Source organism: Daphnia magna, unplaced genomic scaffold (genome assembly GCF_020631705.1).
Source record: "Daphnia magna isolate NIES unplaced genomic scaffold, ASM2063170v1.1 Dm_contigs301, whole genome shotgun sequence".
Taxonomy (NCBI): Eukaryota; Metazoa; Arthropoda; class Branchiopoda; order Diplostraca; family Daphniidae; genus Daphnia; species Daphnia magna.
This window is the reverse complement of record NW_025533233.1, coordinates 1,037-20,041: the sequence shown is the minus strand read 5'-3', so window position 1 is coordinate 20,041 and position 19,005 is coordinate 1,037. Positions and strand designations below refer to the sequence as shown.

The window sequence follows — 19,005 nt, the reverse complement described above, 5'->3', positions numbered from 1 at the left end:
CGGAGCCAAATACCAGCGTTGTATTCCAGTTTTTTCTAATAAAAAAAAATCAAGATCCCCTGAAATACAGTTTTAAATTCTTGAAGCATTCGGTACACTATGCGAATATAATCACAGATATATAAAAAGGTTACAATATGGAAAGAAACAAGATTGAGAGAAACCGACCGTACACGTTGAACCCCATTGTTTACCTATCTTTCGCCCGGGTCTTATGCCAAAGGAAATAATTGAATGCAGGCATACTTTCAGAAATGTGCAGGAACGGTTATAAGCGCCTCCTCGGCAGTACGTGTGAGACTACAATTCTACAAATGAATAAAAAATTATACGTATATATTTTCCGAATGTAAGAACTAGATTGCGACTGCACCTCAGGTTTGGCCCTGTGCGTTTCAACGCATTCGATGCTTAGTGGGATGAGTTCCAAATGGCAGCCGCCACCCGCACGGTTAAACGACAGTTGCATCACTGTGTGCAACGGCGTATGGATGTAGGGCAGTTCTTTTTCATCTTTGTTGAGCAACGCTGCCAGCAAGCAACGCAGAACTGCCTGGTGTGCGATCACCATAACATTGTCCTCGACCTTCAGACGATCCAGAACTGGTTGGACGCGAAGTAGTAGGTCCAAATATGATTCACCTTCTGGATAACGGTAATGAAATTTGTCGTCATCACGAGCAGCAAATTCGATTGGATAGCGCTCGGCGATTTCCTCATAAGTGAGTCCGTCACAGACGCCAGTGTCTAACTCGTTCAGTGCCTCCATGTGCTCTTGAGGTGCCTTGATGTTTTTGGCCGTTTGAATTGTGCGTTTCAGACAAGATGTCCACAATTTGAATCCCGGAATAGACCCCAAAGTGCTATTGACGTACTCAGCCAAGCAATCAGCGTACTGGCGGCCACGGGAGGAAAGATCCGCATCACCTCCAACTTTCCCCAGAACGTTATATTCACTCTCACCATGCTGAAAATAATGAACAATAAAAAATAATAATTGCACATGAATTCTTCCCATTTCATTATTTTTTTTCAAAGCACAAATTTAATAATTACTCGACTAAAGTAGAGTGTGCGATTTCTGTTTTTTGCTTGAATAACGACTGATGAAAATGTATCAAATGGATCAGCCATTAGTTGGGTTTTGCGCAATCGGTAACTTCGACAACGAGGCAAGGTATGGCTACTGGCCTTAGGGAAATCTCGGCAAGTCGTAAGAGATTGTGCGTCGCTGTATGAGATACCCATGAGGAACACATCCTGGCCATTAGAAGCCACTAGTCTTCTGCACAAATCCTTCTTAGAGTCTCCGGACAAGTCAGAAAGCGTTAAGAACTGTAGGTGAAAGAATGATTAGATCGTTAATAACAAATCGGAAACTCAAATCACGGAAAAACTCACAGAAACTTTTTTTCCATCCAGCAAAATGCAGTCATCTGTTTGTGTGGAAAGTTCTGATAGAGACGATGACTGACCAACAGCCAGCCTAAGGGAATGATTCATCCGTGGAGAACAATCTAGAGGAGGTCGATCCTTACTCCGTTGGGTACGAGACACGCTCAAAGCCTTCGAATTTGATTCGACCACGCCTACGAAAAAGACACAAATAAAACGGTGAAAGATTAGTTTCAAATCCCAATAGGTTGTTCCCCTCGGCGGCGAAATGTTCTTGACAGAAACTGGTTTCCATTCGTGCTTTTTCTCATTATTGCAAAGTTTGCATTTCAAGCAAGGGGTGGATAAAGGTATTCTCTGAAACACACATATGGCTTGAAAGTTCCAAACATAATTCAATTAACTTTTCCAAGGTTAAAATTTAGGAGCCATACATAAAAAAAATAAAGTAATTAAGAAAACAAACAAAAAAATGCCGGATTTAAAAAGAGAAAAAAAGGGGAACAAAACAAACAAACGTTACTACGACTTACTATATCCAGCAACGCTTTTGAGCCACTCGAGGATGGGTGAAAGTCTTTCCGTCAAAACGACAAGCATTGTGCAGGGTTAAAGTTGAAGCAATACGAAACACTGTTTTCACAAAATGCTGTAGTAACTAAAAAAAAATTGAAATAAAAAATTTTTTTGAATTAACAAACAAAAAATCTTATCTATCGTCAGTGATCCAATCACACCTGATAACTTCTGCAAAACCAAGGACATACTTGGAGCATTCAGTAATTTTAAAAAGAGTTGTTTAGAAAATCAAAAGATAACTATAAGAAAGTCCCTCTCGTGTGGGTGTTTTTATCAGAGACGCTCGAGAGGCACTCGCGACTTTCCTGACTACAGACTTGAGGTCGAGTGAAGGGGAAGCATATACGTAGATAGGGGGACGCAGTGTACCAAACACGCGCGCAGCGTAGCGCGCAGCCTTGCGGCCACTCGTGGCTGAATCGATGTCAACAAAGTGGGAGAATAAACCAGTGCAATGAAAGAACAATGATGAATATTGGAAGGAAGAAAGAAAGAATTGGTAAAAAAAAAGGTATAGAATGAAAAACTTCTCTGACATATGTTTTCAGAGATGTACTTGTATCACAAATGTCTAAGGAAAGCACAACAAATTCTAAGGAGATTCATCAGTTCGTCATCGATAGCTTTTTTATACTCTGGCGAGTTGATCACGTACAACTATACATATAAATAAATGTTGGCCAAATGCCAAGATATGACATGTTTTTAGCTGGTGGGAATATCACGTAGACCGCTTTTGAAAAGTAATGGCAACTCAAGACCTCACCTGTTATTATTCCCCCGGCTACTAGATTTTCGGTATGAAGTGAGGTTACGACTTGGATCTTGTTTGACTGATCAAACAGGACTGGAGCCAAGACTTTGGGTGATTGGTTGTTTATATGTTAAGCTGAGCAGTGAGCACGTCTTCCTGCGTGGTTTTATTTTTTATTTTTTGTGTCATGCCTGAGTTTTCTAGTAAACAAGTTTCAGGATGGGGCGGGGTCCTGATGAATAGTGAGAGGAGGAGTGATGTGGAAAGTTTCGGTTCCAGTGGCCACAGGGTGTTACGTTATCTTTGCGGAAATTTACCAAAAAAGCTGGTTAGATATCGTTTGTGTGGTGTTTGTACATAAAAACATTCGTTGTTATTGGCAAACAATTCTAAACACACACAATTTTTTAATATTCTGTTTTACAGGCCTTCATGAACTTCACCGTTCTGAAGTTCTGGTTTCATGAACGTTATAGTATTTCAAGGTCCTCAAGACGTCCGTATATGCAAGGCCACTTTGACTGAAACACAAAACTATATTTTAGTATTCCTTGAATAAGCCTCGATAAAGGCCATTCGCTTTTCGATTATTTGAGGCGATTTAGGTCATGTAAAATTTAAAGAATACGACGAAACTTCATCAAGGTTGATGATTGGTTTCGAAGTATCCTTTGATTTCAGAGTAGTAGACCATGTTAATCCGGTACGAATGGCGTGATACCATCAGGATGGGTTGAAACATTAAGCTGAGGATCGAATTGCCACGAATGAATGCGTACCAGTTTCAATTTGCGATATAATTTTGACCTGGACAGAAGGATCAATGTACTACGCAGATAAGGCGGCATAAAGGTGATACCCAAAAAGATTTTCTCGGCGAGTTTGGTTTTCAACATTGATAAATAACTTGATATTACGTCAAGTAAATGGCCTAGTACTTGACGATCAGATTCAGAAGATTAGGTTTTATTAAAAGAAACAAGAAAAATGGTGCTGTTGGTTTGCTTTTGTGGCAAGATGATTTTTAAGACCTTATGAATAATAGGGGGTTTGCGAATTTGAATTCCATATTCTGCAAGTGCAGGGGCAAGATCTTCCATGGTTAGGACATATCTTTTATCTTTTGCCTTGTTCTTAGAGGACTGAACAGTGTTAGCACCTCTCATTTTGCAGTGCTGAAGAGCATCATTTACTATGTCAGAGATGAACTTCTGAGCAGCAATTGACACCAGACGGACACTGCAACAGAAATGAACAGTCTTACAGCAGCAGAAAAATGGGCGGAAGAAATTATATAAAACTTACATTCTGGGGTCAGAAGCTTCAAAGCCAGATGAGGCAAGGTAAGAACATGTAACTGCATCAGGTATCTAGTCAAAGATAAATAAGTACAAAAAAATTATGTGTTTATAAAAATAAAAAGAACAACTATACAAACAACAATGAGATTTTTTACAGCAAACATTCACAACTTATAGTTTTGATTTTACTCACTGTAGGTGTATAATCTTCTAAAGTCATCAGGAAATCAGATAGGGGTTGTCCTAGCGTCCTTGTACTACTAACTTCAACCGATTCCAAACTCTGACCAGCAGCCAAATCTTCATACACAGTTTGATCATTTTCAGCTACTGGAGAATTTGCTTCCTGTGAATCATCATCCATGAACTCTGGTGCATCATGATCATCCATATTTAGATGTAGCTCTGCTAAAGAGAAAAACCAATGTTCCATCATTCCAACAACACTGTGTGTGTAAAAAATTTGTTCTACATTTCTTCGAAAAACCAAATGCCACGCGAACAAAATATCAATTCTATCAAATCTTCTTAGAAATACGGAAAACTTATCAAAATAAACCATCCACGACCACAACTGTCGGTGTCCTTGCCTTAACCAAACTTAACACTGGGGTAATATAAGGACCTTATAGATTAAAAATTATTATTTTTATAAAATTTCCTTAACTTCATAAGATAAAGATGCTTACAATGTACAACGTGCCCAGAAGGTTTTTTTTTTAATTGGAGACCGATTGAAATTCCGAGTTGTTTATGTTAGGTAACAACAATACAGCAGACGCGACAGGTCTCTGGGCTGGAAATCTTACGCGTACGGTGCATAAAACGACCGACAGGTGCGCTGCTATTCATTTATAAATATTTTGAACTTCATTACACCAAATCTCAAATAATCGGACTAAGAAAACCAGCACGGAAAAAAATCATTATTACTATTACCAAAATTAAAGTTCAATAATAATGATAATTGGTGTTTACGTGTCTATTTAGCATTAATTTCATAAAGTCAACGTAATGGAAAGTGGACTCAAGGGATACAGCACACATGGCGTTAAATCAACTTGAGATTGAAAAATTATATTATTCAGCGAAAGGATTTAGACTGTCATTATAATCGTCCTCGTCATCACCAAAGGGATTGGAAGATTGCTCATCAGCAAATGGATTTTTTGATTCGTCATAAGTGTTTTCCTTGAAGGGATTTTCCGGTTCTGCATTCGCTTGATTGCCGTACGCTTTACGTAGGGATAAATTAGAAGATTTTCTTAGTGACGTACTGAAGTCAGATGAACCGGAAGCGACAACCGCTTTAACCGCTCCTACGTAGTTTGGAACGCTCGCAGCCGATTGCGTTACCACGGTTTGACGGGGAATTTCGACCGGTGTTGTTAGAAAATTTTTCGCGTTTGTTCCTTCTTGAAGCCGATGCCTTGCTTCGGAAGTTGTAGTCGCAGCGTTATTCGATGCAGCTCGTTCTACAGCTCCAATCACCTCAGCGTTGCGCAATCGGCCTTCAGTCACATCGATTCGTGTAGGTCGGACCGAAGCATTTTCTTGCAATCTCACACGACCTTCATTCGTGAATCCTGGCAAGACAAAAGCTGAATTCAGCCTAGATTTATGGTACTTTTATTTGTTCTAAGAACAGCAAATATGCTAAACTTAATTATATATCAAACATTACAGAAATCAAAGTAATCCTGTACTCTGCTTAATAACACAGACAAAAAAATTCACAAACAAATTCCATTTAGATATTCACCTGTAAGATTCGCACAGCTTTTGCCTTCACTCTTACGCAGCTTAGCTTCAAAACCTGGACCAGCATTTTGAGGTCCCCAAGAAACGGATGACAAATCGGTACGAACACCTTGATGGCCCGAAATAGCCGTCTCCCAGGACGGTAAGCTGTTGAAGACTCCGCGGCCAAAATAGTCGGCAAGTACCGTAAAAGGGTCATCAGCTTTTTCCAGTTGCCCATGGAAGGCTTCATGAAGATCTTTGCTCTGCTCCTAAAAAGAAAGCAAAGAAAGATAATTTAAACTGGAATTATAAGTAAACTATTTCGCATAGCTTGCCTGTGCCCGGACAATGTCCAAAATCCTTTTATTTTCCGTATGGCAGGCTGGGCATTCGTTCTCGTTATCAGCATAGCTATCAAAGCAACTAAAAAAATTACAAGTTTTACAACAATTATGAATATAGTAGGCCTATTGGTTGTAGTTTTTTTTTTTTTTTTTTTACTGTTGATGGAATGAATGCAGACAGAGGAAATGGACTGACGGCAGTTCTAGTGGCTGGTTACATACGTTGCATTTAGAACCTTGAAACACTAAAGCACTGAAAGGGAAAAATCAAACAAATTTAAAGAATAGGAAAATCGCAAATTGCATCACATCACAAAATAATAATAAAAAAAAGTAATAAAGTAAACTACCTCGTCTTTATATCCTTAATTTTTTCCCTGACTGCTTCAGTTTCTTGACGATACTGCTGGATAAGTCTCTCATCTTCACTGATGTTCGACTGATCCGACTGAAGAGTGCGAATCAAGTAGTCCCGTGCGAGACCCAAAGTAGCGTTAGGAGAACGACCTAGCATTTCAATCACTCTAAGGGCAGGGAGAAGTTTGAGTTTCTCTGCAATTTTCAGTCGCCAATTAACAGGGTTTCCAAGATTACCATAAAAACTATTTAACTGTCTTACCTATGGAGGCTAATATTTCCGCCAAGCATTCGGTAGTTACCTTGTCGTTTGATGTAGATAATGTCAAAGACCTCACCCATAGAGATGGTTCTTGCTGACCAAACCTACAAAATACAATCAAATATTCAGTCTCTTAGCTATGACATTATCCGAAGAATATTTTACCTTCTGCAGGTGGAAATTACACTCTCAAAGTTATTCTCGTTTGCATAAAAGTGGAGTAATTCCCCATAAAGTTTTGTCTTTTCAAAGATGAACAGAATTCCAGGACGAAATTTGTGTGTTTGACAAAGGAAAAGAGCACGATCTGCGGCACCCAAGACGGAAGAATTCTGCAGAAGAAGCGTAATTTTCTTTTCCAACTCCGGGTTTGCAGTATTTTTAGTCCACATCAAAAGGTACTGCTCAAGCAGTGCAAAATGCAGTGAACTATTTGAATTAGGATGGACCTAAAGACAATTATAGAGAGACGAATCGGTCTACATAAAATTGCCAGTAATTGGGAACTAGATAAAAGAAATCAACCTGTAACACGTTTTCAAGAAACTCAACCAATTTCTCGTTACGGTTGATGAAAAGCAACAGAAACTCTTCTGGATCACACACCTGGGCAAAAAAACAATGAAAGCTTTTAACTTTACGTAAAAATCCCTAGAAAGTCGCGATTTCAAAACCAACGTTAAATAGTTTCTTACTTCGTTATTGTGGCTCTTACTGCAACATAAATCTAATAGCAGTTTTGTAGTCTCGTCGGGAAGTTCTTCAAGTAGGACATTGCCGTATTCCTGGAGATTTACTTTGGCCTGCCAAATAAAGCGAAACTGACAGCTCCCTTTACAAACAAATGATTGTCATGACTTTGTAACCAACTAAATCTGGAGGTAATTTTTGAATATATTCCAGTGCTTGTCGGTAGTCAGAAAGATCTTCCAAAAGTATTTTAAGGTGCCATTCGTGCTTTCCTCGGTCTTCAGCTAGACGTAATGCTTGCTCAAAATAACCCGCCTGTCGACAAACTCTAATGGCAGTTTCGACGTCAAATTCGCTTCGTTGATCTTTGGTCTGCAACACATTAAATTTCATTAAAAGGGAAGGTTTAAGTATAAAACTCCTGGTTACATTTAGAAACTGGTTTAAGCGATCTGTATCTCTCAGTTTGGTATAGCAATTTAGAAGTAACGTGGTGTGATCTTCGCTAGCCAAGCCTTGCTTGTGTAGTTCTTGTAAGTAGGCAGTCAACTGATGTATCCGCTGAGCATCCAGAAATTTCTTGATGACGTACGACGGTTCCAAACGACCGATTGTTTTCAAATATTGTTCCATAGCTCCAGAATGATTTCCCTTAGCGTATAGATGATCACCATACAGTTTGAAAATCTCCATTAGCCCTTCAATATCATACTGTTGGCTTTTGGCCACTCTATAAACAACAGATAAGTAACATTATTGGCATTTCCTTAGAAGGGCGGAGGATTTACTACCTGATTGCAACGTCATAAAGGTTCTTTTTGAAAAGAATGTCTAGTTTTGTATGCAAGTCTTTTTCCATTAACTGATGAATATTTTTATCCTTCGTTAGTACAAGCAGAGATCCCCATTCCGAAATAACTCGATAAGCTTTAGCGATGGGTGCTGTAAATGCAATAAACTTGTTATTGACGTCGAAGATGGTTACAGTGGTCTTGTCGCTGTCTGCGTCCCCCTTTCCGGCAATTTTAGATACGATTATTAGGTAACCACGAAACCAATGTAAGTCAAGCTTCTCTCCTTCAAATGCATAACAGGGCCCTCTTCCTTCCACTGTATAACAATAAACAGCCTAAAGAAAAAACATATGAGCCATCAGAACATCTTAAAATACTGCTATAAACTTGCATCATTTCGAGCAATCATGAAATGCTGCCCTTGTTTTGAGTCAGCAAACGCAAAACATCCTGGGGAGCAACCCACTGTATCAAGTTGTGAAAATTGCTCCTTGTCTTTAGAAACAATTGTGTACATCACGACTGTTGATAGTGTTGCAACATATAAATGTGACATTTTCTGGGTAGTCCGCAAACAAAGTCCAGAGATGAGACTGGTCCCAGCCTGTAGAAACTTCTGTTTGCTGTGACGTTCACGACTTAAATCACCTGCAGAAAATAAAAATAATTAAATAACAAATAAATCAATATTTGAGTCATGAAATTTGCCTTTCATAATTTATAATAGACTTACCTCTATATAGGACTATTGAACCATCCGCAAATCCAGCTGCCATCAAATGCATTTGTTCGTCAATGGTGAATGCCGTAACTGGAACTGGCCGGTTTCCGGGGAGAGCTCGAACTAGGTGAACACATACTGGACAACCATGTATGTCTTTCTTTTCCAGATTCCAAATTTTGATAACAGGATTGATTCCTGGATCATCTTCCTTCAATAGTTAAATAAGAAATGTTTACTCAACATGATTCATCCAAATCACCATAAAGGATTAAGTAACTTACACCAACTGTGCCAAGAAATGATGATTGTTTAAGTTGAAGCACATGGCTAGTATTCACATTATATGCCTTAAAGGATTCTCGTTGATACTGCCTGTCAAAGAGATGGACCAGGCCCAAGTTATCTCCAAGAATTAGGTATCCTCTACCACTTGAACTACAGTTTATTGTTACATCCTTAAAATGAAACAAGTTATGGTCACATAAGTATATTTTAATAACCATTTGAATTCTTTGTGGATATTTTAATGAATCATTTACCTTGAATGACCTGTCCAAAGTACCATTGTCTGTTTCCTTCAGTAACTCAAAAAAATTAAACCTTCTCCACTGTAAAGAAAAAGAAGACAGAGGTTGGTTAATCAAATATACGCTTGTGCCAAACTCAATTTGGCTAATGAGAAAAAACTACAATGAAGTGGGCGGATAGGCCAGTGAATTCATGGCAAAATGTAAAACTTCATAAACTGACAACTTTCAGTTTAGGAAATTGAGACAATAACACACCTAATTAACTGAATGAACACACCTGGAAGAAAGCCATTGGTACAGATAAATATGAATCGAAGAAGCATCAGCTCTAAATAATACTACAATTTATTCATTTCATATGTCAAACAGAAATATTGCCGAGCAAAAAATTCGTCTGGTCTGATGTTGACTTTGACTTCGGCTGGATCGATGATGGTGCCACCTAACAAGTGAGTTGGATGATTGGATTTCCATGCCAAGTGAGTGGCTGGAAAAATGAAGAACGAAAAAATTTAGATTGTAAAAAAACTGAGGAACTGAAGAGGAATAAAACTGTCTAAAATAAGGTGAAAGTCAGATAATATTATTTCGGATTCTATAAATGGTGTTTTAAAAATTAAACAATTCTGAATAAGTATACGTTTTGTTTGTTTTGAACGCAAAGTTTACTCGATTTAGCTATCGTTCATAGATGGTGTTGGAGCATCGGGCTCGCGTTTTGCGGCTAAAAAATCTTTGGATTTATTTTTACGGCTTTATTTGTTTGAAAGGAATCTCCTTCACGGAATCTAACTTAGCTTTTTCATCATGTCCTTTTTTTGCGGACAGTAGAATTTCAGTATTGAATGTTAAGGCTCTGAGGTTCAATAGAATTCTTCATATCTGTAAGGAATATGGATTCACTACAGGAAGTTTCTTCTACGATGGCAGAGGACTCGGAAGTTTTCATCGAAATTGAAGTGTCGCAGACGCACAATAATGGAATATCTCTAGCCGAAGCTGCCAATGCTCTCATCACCTTACAAGTGCCCTCAAAGGATCCTGCACCTCCAATGTCAATTTCCTCCAGCAGATCTGGAGAAAATGACAGTAAGATAACAATTACTGAAGGTAATCCCAAGGATGTTAGAAAGAAGATCTTGGAAGGCATGAAGTCTCAATTTAATACCAATCCTGAGGAGGAAATGGCATTTGAGCAAGCTAACAGAAGAGGGCCACATCGATCAAAATCAAAGTTCAAGCGTCAAAACTTTGAAAATGAAGAAGACTCTGTTGAAACAGTTAGTAAATCAGAAACACCAAAGAACTCCAGAGGAAGAGGAAGGCCACCAAGAACAACCCAGATAGATAAGCCTCAGCAGATAGCCATTGATGTTTTAAAAACTGAAGGTGAACTCATTAGGAATGAACTGGATTCAAGCAGTGAGGCTGGTTCAGAAAGAAGTGACTCAACCACAGGAGTTCCAGGCATCATAACTACACGAAGATCTCAAAGAACCAATATTACCCGGACTTCAGCTACAGACCTGCTAAAAGGCCTCTCTGAAACCCGGCCAATCAAAAAGACCATATCACCCCCAGAGCCTGAATTAGTCAAACCAATAGATCTTCCAAGAAAACGTGGTAGACCATGTAAGGGAGCAGTTCCGATTGAACCGAAAACCGAAAACATTTCCGTTGAAGTGAGTGAAGATACTGCCGTGGAAGATGTCTCCAAAATGGAGCATATGGCTTCACTGGGTTTACAAAGTAAATCAAGTCCAGATACTGCAGTTCATCAATCTGAGGTTGTTTCTTGTTTGGACGGTGCTAATCTCTTATGCGTAGAATCGCGCCCAACATGCAAAAAGTTACGGACCGAAGTGTTGCCTACCAAAAACAATTCTACTGCCGAAAACGAAACACTGCATACTTCCTCGGGTGGGGACAACTCGCTGTCGTCCGACAATCTTATGCGAGAAACATCAGCCAAAAGCATTGTCAGTCATACATCGTTGGCAGATGAATCCGTTCTAGTCGCAAATTCTCTAGAAAATGAAGTTGAATTATCTATTGTCGAAGAACAAGGGAAGCAAGCTGGCCGATTGTCATACTCCTCTACAAGTTAACGGAACTGCTTCCCTGCTTGTCGAGAAAACCATCTTTACATGTTCTTGTGTAGAGAGCCATCCCCCAGTGGCTACTGCTCCACCAGCAGCCACTTTGTATTGTCAAGCTGTTGATTCAGTTGGAGGAAAACTAGTCGGCTGCTGCTTGGTGGCTAATCGAAAGCGCTTCTATCGGCCGTCCAAAAAGATACCGTTTATGATTCTTTGCGACTCACACCGGGATCGTATTCGGAAACATTTTTGCTGTCCTGGCTGTGGTCTATTTTGCACTCAGGCAAGTGACTATACATCGAAGGATCTGTTAACAGTGCGCTTACTGATTCTTGTTTTCACAGGGAACATTTCTTCAGTGTAGGGCTCTGGAAGGTTCAATTCATTTTTTTCATGCCGATTGCCAACGGCCGGGTCAACGGAAAACGTGCTTACATTGCCAGCGCGATTCTGCCGTTACCGAAATTCGCTTACAGATGAAAACCTGTGCCGTACCTGTCTTTTGCAATGACGCAAAATTGCTAAAAACAATGTACAATTTTCAATTTTAGATTTTATCAACAAACTTTTGCCTTTACCGTTTCAAAATCCTTGTTTTTCAGTCCGACCGCAAAGATCTCCCGCCTACCATCGCGGGAAATTTCCAGAATCGTATCAGAAACATCCTGTCCTCGCTATCTTTCTTCTCAACTTGTCTTGCCGTCAGGAAAAGTAATTGATTCGAATAGTATTCCTCCGTCTCTTAACAAAGAAATGCTACAGCGCATTTTGAAGTCATTTGAAACTACTGGCAAAAGGTATGTAATATAACAAAGTAACGTATGCGAAACATGTACACACCTTTAATGGGACATTTTCTCCCTTATTTCATTCAGTTCGTCAAGCAATAAGAGTCTTTACGTAGCGGCGAAAAACGGCGATATCGAACGGGTCATCGAATGCTTAAGTAAACCAAAAAATTGGCTTTAATAGATTATTTGGGCTGCAATTAATCAGGAACTGTTGATATTACAGGACAAGGACAGAATGTGAATACTACCTACCAGGATGGAGAAGGCCAAACCGCACTACATGCCGCAGCTTATGGTGGCCATTTGGCATTGGTCCACATCATTTTGCAGAGCGGAGCGGCACTCGACAAGCTGGATCGATCGCAAAATACACCCTTAAGCTTGGCCCTGATCCAAGGTCATAATGAAACTGTCAAATACCTTGCCATAGCTGGATCGTGTACATCGCTGAAGGTCGGGTTTCACCAGATATCTTCATTCGGTATTGCGCCTTTGACGTTATTTCTGTTTTACCTTACAGGGGAAGGCGGGATGACTGCCCTTCACTTGGCGTGCAAAAATGGCAACCTAGAAGCTTGCCATTATATCATGACGCTGGGAAATGGGAGAAGTTTCATTAATGCACAGGATGATGGCGGTTGGACGCCGCTGGTGTGGGGATGTGAACATCAGCGTGTAGACATAGTCAAGTAATTTCGAAACTATGATTAAGATGCATATTCAAACCAGTAATAATTAACCATTCTATTTTAGATATTTACTTCAGTGTAAGGCAGATCCTAACGTACGCGATGCAGAGCAGAATGTCGCTTTGCATTGGGCAGCTTACTCCGGGTCAGTCGATATAGTTGCACTTCTGCTTGATCAAGGGTGTGACGTGAACGCTGCGAATGTACATGGCGACACGCCATTGTGAGTTCATAAAATAACAATTAAATATCAACCGATACTTACTCAATGCTCATTTAAAATTTGAAGGCATACGGCAAGTCGTCGGGACAATTGTGAATGCGCTTTGCTCCTGATAACTAGAGGTGGACGTTTCGACCTACGGAATAAAGAGAATCAATTAGCTTTAGAGGTTTGCCCAGATAAGCATTGTCACTCAGCGCTGCTTTTGGCGCTCAACATGAAACTCCAACAATTCACCCAAACACCATGCACCGAATCCGAAAAACTACTCTCAAAGTATACATAGAAAACAGAAACAATTTTAATTTGGTGTTTAAGTGTCCGCTCTTTTATTATCTATAGTGACATCACAAAGGGAAAAGAGGCCAACCCTATCCAATGCGTAAATGGATATGACGACGAGCCAAAACCACAAGACTTTATATACATCACAGAAAATTGCTTCACTAGCCCGTTGCACGTCGACCGGACCATTAACTCACTTACCGTAATATTTGAAATCACTAAATCGAATATCACATTGACAACAATACCGATTTTATTACCTAGTTTTGCGAGTGCGTCGGTGACTGCTCAGTCGGTTGCAATTGCTCGAGTCTCAGTTTTCGCTGCTGGTACGACGACGAAGGCAAACTCGTATCCGACTTCAATTTTGCAGGCAAGTCATTGTAGTGATAATTGTAAACTTCTTTAAAGTAACTATAATGGATTTGATTGTTAATATTAACTGACACAGATCCCCCAATGTTGTTCGAATGCAATCGTGCTTGCCAATGTCATCGAGGGTCGTGCAATAATCGTTTAGTTCAACATGGAATTACCTCACGTTTAGTTCTTTTCCGTATCGAAAACAAAGGCTGGGGAGTCAGAGCTGCCCAACCTATTTCAAAGGGCTCCTACGTCTGCGAGTAAGTGTGATGATCTTTTCGACGACGTGATTCACTGTTGATTTCCTACTATCGTCTGCTAGATACATTGGCGAAATCATCACAGACTTCGAAGCCGATCAACGTGAAGACGATTCATATCTTTTCGATTTGGATAATAAGGTAAATGCGTGAATAACTATAATAATGAATGAATAACTACAGACACCTTTAAGAATTAAAAAATTTTCTTACAATACTTCCTGAAGGACGGAGAAACTTACTGCATTGACGCCCGCCGCTACGGCAATATTGCCCGTTTTATCAATCATTCTTGTGAACCTAACTTGATTCCTGTTAAAGTTTACGTTGATCACCAGGATTTGAAGTTTCCACGCATCGCTTTCTTCGCCGTTCGAGATATTGACGCCAATGAAGAGTTGGCTTTTGATTACGGTGACAAATTTTGGATTATTAAATATAAGTCATTTACTTGTTCGTGCCACTCGCCAAAATGTAAGTACTCGCAGTTGACTATTCATCGAACAGTAGAAGAGTATCGGCGATGTCTGCAACTTCAGGAACTCGAAAACGGCTACCAGCACTCCTAAACATAGTTTTTAAAAAGCCCCCAATTTCTGCCAAGTTATGCATGCATTCTCCGATTTGACATTACTCTTCCCAATTTCAATTTTTGTCTCACCCTATTTTAAAGTTATGTAAAAAAAACTGTTAATTAACTTACGAAAATGCAACTTAGATTCAGCATTACTCAAAACCTTACCTCCACCACTTCCCTTCCACTCCTGCTCCTATCATAGCTGCAAGTTTACTTTAATTATCTGCGAAACATTGATGATGAACTCAATTCGGTAAAATTTTGAAAATGCGTTTACCTTTTCCCGACTACTTAATTTCAATTAAAATACTTGTGTTCTAATGAATTATTCTTTGTTCAAAGCAACTTTAGGATTATTAATCATACGCGTGTCAAAATAAATTCGCGTATATGAAGAATCCTAATGTAGCTAAATTTGGATCAGCAAGTGCAATCTGTTTTTGACCTAGTCTAATGTTTTTTGTTTTGTTTTTTAAAATAGTAATTTCGCGAATGTCCCTCATTTCTACTGCTCTTTTTATCGTCAATGGTAGCTCCACTTTACATGGGTAACACTATTTGATTCAATTGACTTGTGAGTGATTCCCCATCTCTTTTGTAAATAAATCTCACCTGAATTTCTGTCCAAGTCTCGTCTTGCAATTTTCCTCTCCTGTACTTGTCACATTGGCAAAAATATACCTCGTTTCGCGTAGCCATTCTTGTCCTACATCGAATTCGAAACGCGTCCGTCCGTCCCCTGAAATTCACACAAATTTCTTTGGATTAATTGGAACGTGATCTAAAACTTAGACTTGTTTCCTTGGACAAGCGCGAACGGCCTGATTGTGTAATATTGCACGACAAATGAAACACCTCGGGAAAAGAAAAAAACGATAACACCGACGCAAAACTTTTCTGCCAACATAAAAAAAGAAGAAATGTTCATCAACATACACGAAAATTGCTTGTCAAACTACACCACCTGAATATTAGTATAACCATAATGATTATGACAGTGATGTGATAACAATGCGCAACATGTCGATCTTGTAAGGAAGAACAAAGTTAAACGAATAATTGAGAATTATCTGGGTATAAACGGGTAGGGAGAAGTCAAGGAGAGATTAGGCGTAAGTAACACTCAGCTGGAACAATCAATACCAATGAAATTTTGGTACGATACTTTGACAAAGAAAGGTGCAGTAACGATGCGTGAGGCCCCAGGGGCCTAGGCTAATTAAATGAAAATGGCACAAACACCTAGTGACCTGGCTTCCAGTTTCCCCCAAAAATGCACGAATTACAACCGAAGAATATGATACAATGATTCATCCGCTTTGACCGCCAATTAAAATTCAGATAAAATCTCAACAAGTTTTAGAGGAAAAATAAAAAAATAAATCTGAAACAAAAACAGAAACTGGGTTTTTTTTTAAACTATGTTTTTGTTAAAGCTATTGTTTAGAAATATGTTAACCTAGTAACTGGTTGTCATGTGAGAGAAAATCATTTACGCGCCGAATCAGCTGCGAATTCTCCTTAGTAATAATCGGTTAAAAAGGTCTATAAAACTATTGTGCGTGGCTCCAAGTTACGTCATCAATCTGAACCGTCTCTACTTAAGAAATAGATAACGTTTCACTTATGAATTATGAGGAATATTTAATGTGATTTGGGAAATTGTAAGTGAAGAGCGAGTTGCTATTGACTTAAATTCAACCTAAATTTACGGAAGGTGAGCAGAAAATCCCCGTCTTAATATCAAAGAGCGGAAATGACAAAATAGGGATAAGAAGGATATTTGGATAACTAACAAAAATCAGCTATGAATCTCTGCTCTGTCATTCCATCTCAAAGACGTTTTTGTTTTCCACTTTAGTAAATGCAAGACAACGCTGAGATCATAACGGTGATTTGTGGGCTTACATGTAGACTTGAAAAACCATGGATTGTTAGTCAAGAAGGGGAAAGAGAGCGTGAGAAATTGCCGAAAAGGAGAGTGATGGTGAATAAAAATCGAATGAGTACACCTTCACATGCGGTCCAGTCTGAAATGGTCTTCGGTCGACGGATCCGTTACCAAAGTAGAGTTTGTCAGTATCTGCAAACCGTCGAAGTCAATCGGGTCGAGTCCATCTGTAACAAAGGACACCGCATATTAGCAGATTAACATATTAGCGTAGGGAAAATATTTTAGAGCACAGCAACCTCTAAGGGCATCGTCGGTGGGGTAGAAATCGACGCCATCAAAAGAAGACCCCATGGCTGAACTAAGATCATGGGAATTATGTCGCGCAAGCTCTTCCGGTGTGCAGGAAAAATCTGAAACATACCCGTACGAAAGCCAAGCATGAAAGTTAAGCTATTTAGAAATATTCACGTTATCTCAATACCTTGCAGAACAATATCCGGAATACTAGATGGTGTTTGCGGGGTTTGTGGTGCAGTTTGCTGGTTCAGTTCTAACCTACCACCGAACATGAACTGCGACGGCTGACTGTAAAGGGATCCAGTGATATGTCCATACTGATGTTCGCCTATATTAGACCATAATCCATATAGTTCATTTAGTCAAAAATTCAATATCATTTGATAATGTCAAAATGGTTTCAAATACCAGTGCTACGAACTAAGATAGCAATCGTGACGCATAAACACTTGAAAGGTTTTGCATTTTCAAAGCACAACCAATTGAAAATGAACTTAATTTAAAAGCATTCTGAAACTAAAATATTTTTTAACCTGTCCCATATGATTCGATTTATAGTTTCCGTAACTTTGAAGCGTCTGTTCGGAGCTAGAATCCATCTGGAGGAAAGGCGAAATTAAAATAAAGCAAACTAAAAACCCATGCTCCATTGAGAAAAAAATAATATACAACACAAAAAGAAACCAAAAATACTGCATGCTCTTACATGATTTACATTCGTTAGGCTTGGATAGGTTAGCTTACCATATTGAATTGCTCGAATTGGTTGAGCACATTCGATTGATTGGGATAAAACGACATCTGGTTAAGATTACCACCGCTACCTGATCCCATCTATAAAATGAATTTAAAATGTGGGTGGAATGAAAATTGCCATCCAGCGGTGAAATCTGTAGAAAAGACAAAGTACCTGGTTTTGACAGTTCATGCTGCTTATTTGGTCAGCAAATGGAGAAGCGGGTGATGCAGCCAGACCAGGCGAACTGGCCGGTGAGAGACTTTGTGATACGGGGCTGGGTGGGGCACTACTCGCACAATTCGTACCATCGCCTGGACTGTTGCTCCGATAATTCATATGACCCTAAGAGAAGTAAAGACAAAAATAATTCGATTAGACAGCTCCGCAAAGACAAGAAGACCCCGTTTGGGCTGGCAAGACGGATATTGAGACTTACTGGTACAACCAGGGTAGGTGAACTGATCGGACTGGGTCTGAGAATCGGTTGGGGATTTCGGTATGCCGTTAGCAAGCCTCCATGCTGCGGTTTTTATAATGATTTTTTTTTTTACATGGGACAAACAAACAGAAAATAAAATAAAGTAGAATCATGCAAATCAAATAAAAAATTCACAGGTGCTGACAAACAAGAAACAGCAACTTAGTCAGAGTGTGTCGCTTCATCATGCTAAACGTATGAAAAAGAGAAGACTCTACAACAGTTCCGAGTTGTTTGGAACAGTGCCACAAATACTGGCTGAAAATATACGAAAAAAAGAAATTACCGTCGGAATAGGCTGTGAGGGAGACATCATATGAGTAGGACTATGAGCTGGGCTGACAGGCTGGCCGTAGTCGGCTCCACCGCCACTGTTCTGATAGAGATACGGTTGGTAACTAGGCACCGATATACCGTTGGGATCCAAGGCGATTCCCTAAATTTACCATCCCAAAAATAAAGTCTACGTTAATAATACAACAGCAAATTGCTTATGACGCCAGAAAGCTCAGGTTGGATGGCAACTATGAAGTTCGCTTTTGGCGGGAAAATGCATCATCTTCCACTCTTATTTTGTGAAACACCTTTGAGGAATGCAGAAGCCTTGGGTTCATGGAGGACTAAAGGCACGGTTAAAAGGTTCTGAAAAAAAGGCACAGGACAGCAAGCACTAGACACAAAACACAAAAAAAAAATTGAAATATAAAAAAATAAAATAAAATACGAAAAGAACGAACAACGCCGACAAAGTACAGTGAACAAACTACGTTAGAGTTTACCATAACACTAGCGTTTCACCGTTAGGAGATATTTTAGTGGATCGGTAACAAATCAATA

The 19,005-nt window shown here is 39.4% G+C and overlaps 5 protein-coding genes and 2 long non-coding RNA genes across 12 annotated transcripts; 2 read left to right on the top strand and 5 right to left on the bottom strand.

The window, feature by feature from the left end:
- Positions 1 to 55: 55 nt before the first annotated feature.
- On the bottom strand, positions 56 to 2,897 carry LOC116929954 (6-phosphofructo-2-kinase/fructose-2,6-bisphosphatase). 2 transcript variants are annotated; one of them, XM_045167801.1, is made up of 6 exons: positions 2,741 to 2,897; positions 1,929 to 2,053; positions 1,402 to 1,589; positions 1,057 to 1,335; positions 374 to 967; positions 56 to 308 (listed from the first exon to the last, which is right to left on the bottom strand). In XM_045167801.1, the coding sequence occupies exons 2-6, from the start codon at positions 1,993 to 1,995 to the stop codon at positions 249 to 251; spliced, it is 1,188 nt and encodes a 395-aa protein (XP_045023736.1). In that variant the 5' UTR covers positions 1,996 to 2,053; positions 2,741 to 2,897; the 3' UTR covers positions 56 to 248. The 2 variants fall into 2 exon arrangements, with proteins under 2 accessions (XP_045023736.1, XP_045023735.1); XM_045167800.1 differs by lacking the exon at positions 2,741 to 2,897 and adding an exon at positions 2,133 to 2,314.
- Positions 1,565 to 2,102, top strand: LOC123468136. Its single transcript, XR_006642085.1, has 2 exons — positions 1,565 to 1,745; positions 1,809 to 2,102. It is a non-coding gene; the product is annotated as an uncharacterized LOC123468136 (long non-coding RNA).
- Positions 2,898 to 3,678: 781 nt separating the features above from the next.
- On the bottom strand, positions 3,679 to 4,877 carry LOC116929957 (transcription initiation factor TFIID subunit 10). Of its 4 annotated transcripts, none has more exons than XM_045167805.1 (5): positions 4,719 to 4,825; positions 4,502 to 4,654; positions 4,223 to 4,437; positions 4,034 to 4,098; positions 3,679 to 3,967 (listed from the first exon to the last, which is right to left on the bottom strand). In XM_045167805.1, exons 3-5 carry the CDS (start codon positions 4,418 to 4,420, stop codon positions 3,688 to 3,690), a joined length of 543 nt encoding a protein of 180 aa, XP_045023740.1. In that variant the 5' UTR covers positions 4,421 to 4,437; positions 4,502 to 4,654; positions 4,719 to 4,825; the 3' UTR covers positions 3,679 to 3,687. The 4 variants fall into 4 exon arrangements, with proteins under 4 accessions (XP_045023740.1, XP_045023737.1, XP_045023738.1 ...); XM_045167802.1 differs by having other exon boundaries at positions 4,223 to 4,432; XM_045167803.1 differs by lacking the exon at positions 4,502 to 4,654 and having other exon boundaries at positions 4,719 to 4,877.
- Positions 4,878 to 4,996: 119 nt separating this feature from the next.
- Positions 4,997 to 9,907, bottom strand: LOC123468132 (vacuolar protein sorting-associated protein 11 homolog). 2 transcript variants are annotated; one of them, XM_045167797.1, is made up of 17 exons: positions 9,751 to 9,907; positions 9,483 to 9,551; positions 9,225 to 9,398; positions 8,953 to 9,151; positions 8,611 to 8,867; positions 8,217 to 8,554; positions 7,855 to 8,155; positions 7,606 to 7,797; positions 7,431 to 7,538; positions 7,261 to 7,341; positions 6,901 to 7,184; positions 6,736 to 6,839; positions 6,467 to 6,668; positions 6,274 to 6,369; positions 6,108 to 6,195; positions 5,792 to 6,041; positions 4,997 to 5,630 (listed from the first exon to the last, which is right to left on the bottom strand). In XM_045167797.1, the coding sequence occupies exons 1-17, from the start codon at positions 9,763 to 9,765 to the stop codon at positions 5,110 to 5,112; spliced, it is 3,279 nt and encodes a 1,092-aa protein (XP_045023732.1). In that variant the 5' UTR covers positions 9,766 to 9,907; the 3' UTR covers positions 4,997 to 5,109. The 2 variants fall into 2 exon arrangements, with proteins under 2 accessions (XP_045023732.1, XP_045023733.1); XM_045167798.1 differs by having other exon boundaries at positions 4,997 to 5,615.
- Positions 9,908 to 10,188: 281 nt separating this feature from the next.
- Positions 10,189 to 15,454, top strand: LOC123468131 (histone-lysine N-methyltransferase EHMT2-like). Its single transcript, XM_045167795.1, is given in 13 exon segments — positions 10,189 to 11,545; positions 11,547 to 11,855; positions 11,917 to 12,104; positions 12,175 to 12,369; positions 12,448 to 12,518; positions 12,587 to 13,052; positions 13,117 to 13,275; positions 13,342 to 13,551; positions 13,618 to 13,762; positions 13,825 to 13,933; positions 14,012 to 14,183; positions 14,246 to 14,324; positions 14,411 to 15,454. Coding segments are annotated over 13 exon segments (3,624 nt in total). The 5' UTR covers positions 10,189 to 10,366; the 3' UTR covers positions 14,753 to 15,454.
- Positions 13,125 to 14,379, bottom strand: LOC123468134. Its single transcript, XR_006642080.1, has 4 exons — positions 14,097 to 14,379; positions 13,821 to 13,974; positions 13,318 to 13,411; positions 13,125 to 13,247 (listed from the first exon to the last, which is right to left on the bottom strand). It is a non-coding gene; the product is annotated as an uncharacterized LOC123468134 (long non-coding RNA).
- A 249-nt stretch (positions 15,455 to 15,703) lies between the features above and the next one.
- Positions 15,704 to 18,782, bottom strand: LOC123468133 (CREB-regulated transcription coactivator 3-like). The gene is given in 10 exon segments (XM_045167799.1): positions 15,704 to 16,878; positions 16,951 to 17,064; positions 17,136 to 17,246; positions 17,249 to 17,279; positions 17,485 to 17,550; positions 17,696 to 17,785; positions 17,862 to 18,032; positions 18,127 to 18,210; positions 18,455 to 18,604; positions 18,753 to 18,782. Coding segments are annotated over 10 exon segments (951 nt in total). The 3' UTR covers positions 15,704 to 16,774.
- Positions 18,783 to 19,005: the final 223 nt, after the last annotated feature.

Bases quoted from the DNA above. Each gene is read 5' to 3' on its own strand.
- LOC116929954 (XM_045167801.1), bottom strand. From the start codon at position 1,995: ATGCTTGTCGTTTTGACGGAAAGACTTTCACCCATCCTCGAGTGGCTC. The intron at 1,590-1,928 runs GTAAGTCGTAGT...TCTTTTTCGTAG, and splicing joins CAAAAGCGTTGCTGGATATA to GCGTGGTCGAATCAAATTCG. The intron at 968-1,056 runs GTAATTATTAAA...CATTATTTTCAG, and splicing joins GCACACTCTACTTTAGTCGA to CATGGTGAGAGTGAATATAA.
- LOC116929957 (XM_045167802.1), bottom strand. From the start codon at position 4,591: ATGGTTTATTTTGATAAGTTTTCCGTATTTCTAAGAAGATTTGATAGA. The intron at 4,433-4,501 runs GTAGAACAAATT...TCTTTAGCAGAG, and splicing joins ATTTGGTTTTTCGAAGAAAT to CTACATCTAAATATGGATGA. The intron at 3,968-4,033 runs GTAAGTTTTATA...TTTCTGTTGCAG, and splicing joins GAAGCTTCTGACCCCAGAAT to TGTCCGTCTGGTGTCAATTG.
- LOC123468132 (XM_045167797.1), bottom strand. The intron at 6,042-6,107 runs GCAAGCTATGCG...CTTTCTTTTTAG, and splicing joins TGGACATTGTCCGGGCACAG to GAGCAGAGCAAAGATCTTCA. The intron at 5,631-5,791 runs GTGAATATCTAA...GGCTGAATTCAG, and splicing joins AAGCTGTGCGAATCTTACAG to CTTTTGTCTTGCCAGGATTC.